Here is a 9,989-nt window from a genome sequence, read left to right on the forward strand (position 1 = left end):
AATTTCCATCAATATATCAGATTCAGAATCCAAAGCAAGTCTGGAAGTGTCCATCCCTAGATACCATCATCCATGCTAATTTGGTTAAAATATGGCTAAAATTCACTCATGTGGAAAATCTAGGTCAGATCCCGAATCCGAAGCAGGATATTTAGTGTACAACCCTAGATGCATCATCCATGCAAGTTTAGTTCAGGTAGGGCTTAAAGTTCCTTGGGAATGGACCTGCTCCAAAAACTTTAACCTGGTCACTCACCTTGAAGATCTAGGCCAGATCGAGTATCTGAAGCAAGTGTAATAGTGTCTATCCCTAGATGTATCATCCATGCAAGTTTGGTCCAGGTAGGGCTTATAGTTACTTGGCAATGGACTTGCTCCAAAAACTTTAATCTGGTCACTCATCATGAAAATCTAGGTCAGACCCAGCATCCGAAACAAGTGTGGTAGTGTCCATCCCTAGATGCATCATCCATGCAAGTTTGGTCCAGGTAGGGCTTAAAGTTAAGTACCTGATCCAAAAACTTTAACCTGGTCACTCATCTGGAAAATGTAGGTCAGATCCAGCATCAGAAGCAAGTGTTGTAGTGTCCATCCCTAGATACATCATCCATGCAAGTTTGGTCCAGGTAGGGCTTAAAGTTAAGTACCTGATCCAAAAACTTTAACCTGGTCACTCATCTGGAAAATGTAGGTCAGATCCAGCATCAGAAGCATTGGTGTGGTAGTGTCAATCCCTGGATGCATCATCCATGCAAGTTTGGTCAAGGTAAGGCTTAAAATTACTTGGGAATATACCTGCTCCAAAAACATTAACCTAATCACTCATCTGGAAAATCTAGGTCAGATCCAGCATCCGAAGCAAGTGTGGTAGTGTCCATCCCTAGATGCATCATCCATGCAAGTTTGGTCCAGGTAGGGCTTATAGTTACTTGAGAATGGACTTGCTCCTAAAACTTTAACTGGGACGCCAACGCCGGGGGTATAGCATAAGCTCATCTCGACTTCGTCGAAGTGAGCTAAAAATGAAACCTTATTACTTATATTTACATTTATGAGCGATTTGTAGCAAATATTTGCGTTCTATAGCATTAAAACCAAAACCCATGGAAATTCTAAAGAAATTACCTTAGACATAAAACATCGATTTTCGCACGAATGTAATTCCTGTCAAAATACAAATTCAAAGAATATTAGTTTACGAAGTATAATCATAACTGAACAATTCAAGTGAAGAATTTTTCTTTTCAAATATTAACTAGAGGACACAGAAATATTTCTCAAAAAGGAGTGAATGGATCGATCCATGTCTATCAACTTCATTCACTCTTTATTGTCGTGAATTGGTAATGCCTATTGCTTCATTATGTGTACTTTATGGCCAAAGTGTCACTCTCTGTTCATTGTTTTAGTGTTTTTATTATCATTATTTCTACATACACACACTAAATTATCCTTGTATACGCTGCCGACTTCTTCACAGGTGACGTAAAAGTCTTCGAATTCAGCAATGCAGGTCAGTATTTCCAGTATTTGAATAGTTGTTAGATCTTCAAAAAATGTTCAGAATAAAGACTACATAGCGCAGAATCATTTCCATTATACCATCACAAAGTGCAAGTGTGAATTAAATAGATGCAACATGTCCGGTTTTGTCCTTTGTGTATTTCAGGAAGAATTTAAGGTTACGAATTGATATCGTTTGTGCTTTTGACCTGCGTGTTATTTGGGATTGCTAGCAGTCAGACATGTAATGATTCAATAGAAGGCTGGGTTAATGGATGCTCAGTTCCACTGGGCATTGATTTTTTCTTCAAGGAAAAGTTTAGATCTGCATGTAATAAACATGATCACTGCTACAACTGTGTGAGTATGCCCCCCCCCCCCCCTATAAAACAGTACTACTGAATTTCTGTCAATTTAATTTTTGAACCAAAACAGGCCTAATTTTTTTATAAGCCTAAAAGGTTTCATTTTACTGTTTTCAATTCAATTACGGGGAGATTTTATCAATTGAACGACTAAACGTTAAAAAAAATGTTCTCTATGTTGCTTTACGTATAAGATTTAGTGCTTCTGAATATCAATTACTACATGTAGTATAAACTTCCATAAACCCCATTGCTGACGTTTAATGGAAATACTTGTTATCTCTAATCCAGCAAACGTAAAAGAATTTAGTTTTTTCACCAATGGTTGGATGTTCTTCTGTCCACCTATATATATATGGCCAAAGTTTTTATTTTTTTTGGTTTACGATTTTCTGTCTCCAAAAAATGCATTGGGTGGTCGAAAAATAAAAATAAAAATAATTTAGGATTCAACAATTTCATTTTAAAATACCAGTAATGTTTATTTTAATGAAAATAATACATGTCAATAGTACTTTTAAGTTCTATTGTCTAGATCACATAACTCTTTTTATTTAATTTTAATTCATTTCTAACTTTAGACTGAATGTCATTTTCATTTAGTTCTGATTTTTGTTTATCAATCAGTGCTTGGTTCATGATGTTCAACTTCTTTTTGTGCTCTTCAGTGATATGTGATGTGTTATAAACCTCAGTATCCCCACAAACTAAAAATAAGGATCCAAATTTAAGTTAAATTTAGATTGAAGAAAAATACAATTTAATTGTTTAACAATATTGAAAGTAATTAACGTTGAAATAAAAGTTATAATAATTTGATCATGCAGCTATCAAATTTAATGTTCCAATAATTTCTCAATCAAGTCCTTCTTCAAATTTTGTTATGTACCTGCACAGTAGGCAATGCTCATTATTTACTTTATAGTAATTCAGAGGGCTCTGATCTCAATTGAGTATCAAATTTGCAAAGATTTGTATATTAAAATTACTTCTATAAATTAACAAAATGTTTTATACACATTTGAATTTATCCAGTGAAATACCAGTCAGCTTTACTTCAACTAAGATGTATCTCTCAACACTAAATTGGCTTCACTATTATCCATGGATTTATCAGCCTATGATTTTGGGAAACATCATTTTTAGGGAATTGGGAACAATTATCGGCTATTTGATGAAATTGGAAAATTTTTTAAAATGTTGCTTAAATCATGTATTCAGGGGTAATTCATTTAACATTTCAGCATGAACTCTAATTTGGGCAACCAAATGACAATTAAATATGATCCATCTTCATCATACCATGATACAAGATCAATTATGAATAATAGACTAATAAAGGTAAAATGGACTTCAATGAGTATAAAGTATTTTTACAACTTAGGGTAGTACATGTACATGTGTGTATGAGATTTCAATTTAGGTCATTATAGTATCTGTTTCTGGAGATTATAAACCTCCTGCAAAAATTATACTAAGTACACATTTTCTAAAAGTCCTCTTCACTTGCAGATCAATAGAGTAGGTGGAAATAGCTTAATAAATCTATATAATTACACAATATCATCATTTTTAGAAAAACGGAGGAAATTCGGATTAAAAGTTGGCGATGTTTTTTCAGTGTTTTTAAACATGTGTTATGACTGTAGCTTTGCTAAATGAGTTAAATAGATGAAAATTACAGACAATCTGACAATTTTACTTTTTTCCAAAGATAATTAAAAATAAAAGCATTGTTCACCAATTGGGAAAAATACTGCCAAATTGGAAAAACTGAACTCATTTTCAATTGGGAATGAGGACGAATTTCGGCCCATGAGAAGGCACTGATAAATCCCTTTTATCTATAGGTGTATCCGTGTCTGCTAGGTCGATCAGGGTTGGGCTCCAATATTACGGTATGAATTTAGCCAATTGAGACATCGCAGTTAGAGAAAGGGATCATGCATCCAAGATTTTATTCACTTTTCCATGCAGAAAAAAGTTCTTTAAGTGTGTGTCATTGCTTTCAGTGAGGAATTACCTTGTTACATGACAGAACCGCCATTTTTGGTTTGCACATGTGTTTATTTACGGTCACCTAAATGTTTGCTAAAGGGCTCATATATTTATAAGCGCTTATTTGACTAAGATGCATTCTAAAATTTAAAACCCACCAGTTTAGCTGAGAAAAATCCGGAAAAATATTTCGGAAAAAGACATTATTTTTATTTTCATGATTGGTGAAAATTAGGGTCGGCGGAATCGTAAACCAATTGAAAAAAAAACTTTGGCCTATATAAAACTTTTTTTTCAGGCACAACATTCAAACTTTCAAAAGACGAGGAGGTTTTGTGACAAACAATTCAGAGAGAATATGAAACAGGCCTGCAAAACAATCAAAAATCTGCTTGTTCGAGGGGCATGTTCTTTGACTGCTAATCTGTACTTCAAAGCGGTCCATAAGCTTGGAATGTTTTACTTTGAGCAGAAATCACCAGCTTATTGTTCTGCTGCGTGGGTTAAAAAGTGCATTAAATAACATTTTAAATAACACTTCGTTGATTTTTAAGCAGTTCTTAAGTTAGTATTTATCAAAAGGGTATTTCAAAGATATTTTTTCAGTCAGGTCACAAATAATTATTTATTTAGATTGCTTGTTACGTTTTGTATGTGTTGTATATTTTATTTCTTTAATTTCATTTATATATTTACAAGTAATATTATGGAATCCTGACAGGGCCACGTTTTTCACTATCACATCATCTAGCTAAGGTGAGGCCAATGGCGCGATATTGCAATGGTGATGGTGCAGTGACACGATGGATCGTGATACGATAGCGATAACAACATTGGCGCGATGAAGGGATACTCCCTATATCGTCCCATCGTGCGATCGCACCATCATATCGTCATCGTATTGTCGTGTCATTGCATCATTACCATCGCTCTATCGTTATCACACCATGGTGATATCGTCATTGCATCATCTCCCATCGACCCAATAGTCGATGGGCGATTGTGCGATATATAGTGAAGAACATGACTATATATCTGGATTCCATAGAGTGATGCATGTATATTTTCTTTGATATATTATTCATGTGTAATTATTGTAATTTTGAGAGAGCCAAAACCCACATTTATTAGTCCCCTACCGGTGAAACCGGAGGGGACTATAGGTTTCCTCTGAGTCTGTCCGTCCGTCTGTCCGTCCGTCTGTCTGTCTGTCTGTCTGTCCGTCTGTCTGTCTGTCCCTCTGTCTGTCTGTCAGTCTGTCCCACTTGGTTTTCCGCACTTTTCTCCTAAACGCTTGCAGATATTGAGCTGATTTTTGGTATGTGAGTGTATCTTGATGAGTTACAGATCAAGTTTGCATTTCGTTCCGCTTCACTGATTTTTGACGGAATTACGGCCTTTTCAATTTTTAGGGGTTTTCCGCAATTTTCTTCTAAACGCTTTCAGATATTGAGCTGATTTTTGGTATGTGGCTTTACCTTGATTAGTTATAGATCAAGTTTGCATTTCGTCCCGCTTCATTAATTTTTGACGGAATTATGGCATTTTCAATTCTTAATGGGAACCAGATTACACTTGCCGGTAGGGGACTAGTATTGCTAATGCAATACTCTCAGAATGCTTGTTTACAATAAATTTATTGATTAAAATGTGATAGTGATATTTAAAAAATATGATTATTTAAATATGTACATATCAAAAAAATAAATGTAACAGCTATTCATTATTAACACTGTACTTTTCAAAATAATAAGAATTACAATGTTCTCCTTTTAAATGTAAAAGGCTCCTATCTTTTTTCTTTAAAATTAAAATCTTAATTAAATATTTTCACACTAATTGTAACCCTAGCTACTTCTATTGAGACTTTCCAATAAATTCACTACGGTAGTTCGTCTCCACAGGCAAATGTATACATCAGGACAGGTTCAAACAGTTATTGTAATAAGATCTGATCCTGAGGATATTGCAAATACAATAGCTTATATGAATTAGAAAAAAATAAAACACAGTCTATTAGAGATTAAAAAACTTAATCTCTTAACTTTAAAATTGTTAGGGGTTATAAAGTCAGTTTTTTGGGGTTGTGGTTGACATTCTTTGATTTTCATTTCCCAAATCCATGAGTCTTTGTTTACCTTGTATTTTTTTTTATGTATTTTGAGCTGTATTACTGTTTTCTTTCTTTGCATTTCATGTAAATCAAGAATTGAATAAAATATGAATATCACTAGCTTTGTAAGATGTAGCTAATTTCAAAACTTATTCTTTTTATATATGAAACAGAATGTTTGAGAAACGCCAGACCATATTAGTGGACAAGCCAAACGTGTATGTGAATAGACTGTAGGTCTAATGGTTTGTACTTGTAATAAGAAAGAGAAAAATAAAATGGCACCTTGAATTGAAACTTCAAAGCAATCGAAACACCAATCAATAAGAATAATAGTAAAATTAGTTTATTATTTTTTTTACCAAGTTTTATTCAATTCAGGAAAAAAAGGAGGAGTAACGTTTTGAACGAATTCCAATATTATCCTATTTTAGTAAATATTGCAATATTGTTTTTCCAAATTAAAAACAAACAAGAGACCCATGGGCCACATCGCTCACCTGAGCGCTGTGGCTAGGAAAAAACTGAGCAGAAATTAGTTCAGTAAAAAGTATAAATGCATAAGTGGCCCCGACATACCCCTAAAAAAGGGGGTATGATTGAACAAACTTGAATCTACACTAAGGATGCTTACACATTTCTTTCCTGAACTGTGGCTTTTTTCCTATAAGTTTGAACTTTCATTGTGGTCCAATCCTATCCCCAGGGGTCATGATTTGAACAAATGTGAATCTACACTACTTGAGGATGCTTCGATATAGCTAATCATGAACTGCTGTTCTTAAGAAGTAGATTTTTAAAAAAGTTCCTATATATATTCCTATGTATAACTTTGCTCATCCATTGTGCCCCCCCCCCCCGGGGGGGGGGTGTCATGATTTTGACATACTGGAACCTACACTAACTGAGGATGCTTCCAAATAGATAATGACCAATCATGGCTTTGCCATTCATGAGAAGAAAATTTTTCCTAAATACCTATGTAAAACTTTGCTCGTCCATTGTGGTCCCACCCTACCCCCAGAGGTAATGATTTGAACAAACTTGAATTAACACTACCTGAGGATGCTTCCATATAAATATGACAAATCGTAGCTTTGCTGTTCTTGAGAAGAAGACTTTTTAAGATTTTTACTATATCTTCCTATGTAAAAATTTGCTCGTCCAATGTGGCCCCACCCTACCCTCGGGGGTCATGATTTGAACAAACTTGAATCTACACTACCTGAGGATGATTCCACATAAGTTTCATCTTTCCTGGGCTAGTGGTTCATGAGAAGATTTTTGAAAGATGCCATTAAATTTTCATTATTTTGTAATTATCTCTCCTTAAAAGAGGGCGTGACCCTTAATTTGAACAAACTTGAATCCCCTTTACCCAAGGATACTTTGTGCCAAGTTTGGTTGAAATTGGCCCAGTGGTTCTGGAGAAGAAGATGAAATTGTGAAAAGTTTACAACGACGATGACAACAACAGACAACGGACAAATTTCGATCAGAAAAGCTCACTTGAGCCTGAGGGCAAACTTTTTCTTTTATAACTAGGGCATTTTCTGATGTATTCATGTTGCATAGCAGGTTGATTCCAGAATTCCAGGCCCCAAGGCCATAAATTGAGAATAGACTTAAGTCAAAAATTAGATTTTGAATATTTTCATTATTATTTAACGAACTTGCTTAAAAACTTGCAAGTTTGTTAAATATTTTGATACAAATATAACTTGAAAATTTTGTTTCATTTTGAAATTTATTTCAAAAGTTACACTGATTTGAAATTTTGACTTAAGTCTATTCTCAGTTTATGGTCTTGGGGCCAGGATCACAAGGCCAAGTCATTTAAAACCTGACTATTTCTTTTGCATATTAAAGTAATACCCTTCTAAGAGGACATGTGTTTTTCTTCTTTTTTCAACTTCAGTTTATTATGTCAACTAAAATATAATTGATCAAACAAAAAATTAAGTACACACAGAATTCACATCATATAATCAAAGTAATGAAAGTACTGATACTAATTTTTCTTATCGACACCACACTTGTATGTCTGAATGATTTTTTAAATAGATATTTGTGTTTAATTGTAAATGCCGTACTGCATGCTGTCTATTATTTTAAACTACGATGTATGCATCTACAGTAAAAGAAGTTTTCTGATATGCCTGTTACAGTTGTGTAATCTGAACTCATTTGCATATAAGCGATGAAAGCGCGAATATTTTAAAATGTTACATCAAATTTAATAAAAAGAAGAGTTCTTTTTCCAACCAACAAAACGTTTATGATTATGAAGAACCATAACTGAAAATGTTCTATGCTATATATTGACAATAATATACTATTTTCAGCTGTATGAACATTAAAGAAATATTTTTCTTGGATCTATATTCTTAAGCAGATTGATACACATTTTGAGAAAAAAAAAGATATATTTTCACGATTATGCTACAATAAAAACTGATATATTAATAAAAACAATATTGTTATTATTCTGTTTAATATGATTGTATTTTGACAAATTATGCATATTGAAACACAATTAAATTTAAGACTCAGGAAGAAATTGAACTTAAGTCAGTGATAGGAAATCCCTTTACAGTGATTCAGCTCGTAAAAATGGGTCAAGAAAGCAAAAAAGACACATATATACATAAAAGAAATATTAAAATAACTAATTTTTAATGATGTAATTTAACCTCATAAAATGTTCATTATGTACAACCGTTTGTATTCGCTAATGCGATAAGTATGCATGGGTACGTGGTGCGATTGGTGCAATTTCTTCTAACATGAATCTATATATAATTTTGATTCACATATATGTAGTTCTTTTTGTAGCATTTTCATCGTAAATTGAATATAATTTTACAAAATCTTCCTTACTTGTATATAAAAGTTTTGATTGTTTCCTCTGACAAAGTTTTAATTTGGACTCAAATGAAACCTAATGAAACAAAATTATATATAAATATGAAATATCTACAGATAATATGCAAATCATTTTTGAATTTCTGTGTATAGAATTTACTGGTAAATAGGAGTCCCTAAAAAAGAATTTGAGATTACAGAGTGTAACATGTATCACTAGCACTTTTATACATATATTGATGATAGATCTCTAAACATCTAAAACATAAAAATGTACATATAGAGACCATTGAAAAAAAAATTAGATGAAGCCTAGCTGTTCATGCTGCTGTAATTGAAATATAAACATGATAAAATCTTAGCAACTCTTAGTTTGTATATTCGTTGACTTGATTAATCTAATTCCTTCTTGTTTGACATCTCTTTTAAATTTTTTGTGTGGCTTTTTTCAGAACGCCTATGGTTATCATTTTTCTAATTCCTTCTGGTAATACACATGCTACTTGCCCTATAAAACCTCAGGCTGGAAAACATGTCAGTTAATTACATGCACGTATTGCTGAATTTATTGCTGAATGTTCAGATTAACTGAATCAGACCCAAGGACAAAGAAACAGATTCAAAGACTCTGAAATCAAAATTTTAACCATGGTCCAATACTTATTTACTGTAAATTAAAATTCAAAATTGAATTAGTGCACGTAGGTGATATATACAAACTAGCATTAATTTCATTTTTGACTGTTCGACTACTATACTATTACAGTGTAATATCAATATGCAAATTATGACTTTAAGGCTTTGATTTTCATGAACACAAGATCAGATGTCATTGCTAGCCTTTCCAAATTATCTGTAATTTAACCGATGAGATGTGTAAAATGACATCAAGGATAGACTACAGACCTGATTATGCGCCCAGTAGCCATGGGTAAAATCTGATACTCCAACAGAATTCAGGGCAGATTTCACAAAGGTGGTGGGACTAGGTTCAAATTAGGGAGGTTTTCTGATTTAGGAAAATGGCATGGATATCTTTGCCACTTAGAGGCAGTTAGATGAGGTATGGAAGTAAGTAATTTCTGAGCGCTTTCTAGTTGAATTTTTTTCCGTGACATATTGTTATTGTTTCACGTTATTTTGTC

General features: G+C 33.3%; 2 protein-coding genes across 2 annotated transcripts in view; one reads left to right on the top strand and one right to left on the bottom strand.

The window, feature by feature from the left end:
- Positions 1–7,482, bottom strand: part of LOC133188797 (NADH dehydrogenase [ubiquinone] 1 alpha subcomplex subunit 9, mitochondrial-like) — a 186,080-nt gene extending 178,598 nt beyond the window's left edge. Inside the window, exon 1 of the mRNA XM_061324286.1 lies at positions 7,471–7,482. The gene's annotated coding sequence lies outside the window, so the exon portion shown is untranslated. The remainder of the gene's footprint in view (positions 1–7,470) is intronic.
- Positions 739–4,442, top strand: LOC133196491 (uncharacterized). The gene is made up of 3 exons (XM_061332377.1): positions 739–766; positions 1,682–1,863; positions 4,165–4,442. Exons 1-3 carry the CDS (start codon positions 739–741, stop codon positions 4,387–4,389), a joined length of 435 nt encoding a protein of 144 aa, XP_061188361.1. The 3' UTR covers positions 4,390–4,442.
- Positions 7,483–9,989: the final 2,507 nt, after the last annotated feature.

This window comes from Saccostrea echinata, unplaced genomic scaffold (genome assembly GCF_033153115.1).
Source record: "Saccostrea echinata isolate AGI-Se365-2 ecotype Australia unplaced genomic scaffold, CSIRO_AGI_Sech_v1 ptg000001l, whole genome shotgun sequence".
Taxonomy (NCBI): domain Eukaryota; kingdom Metazoa; phylum Mollusca; class Bivalvia; order Ostreida; family Ostreidae; genus Saccostrea; species Saccostrea echinata.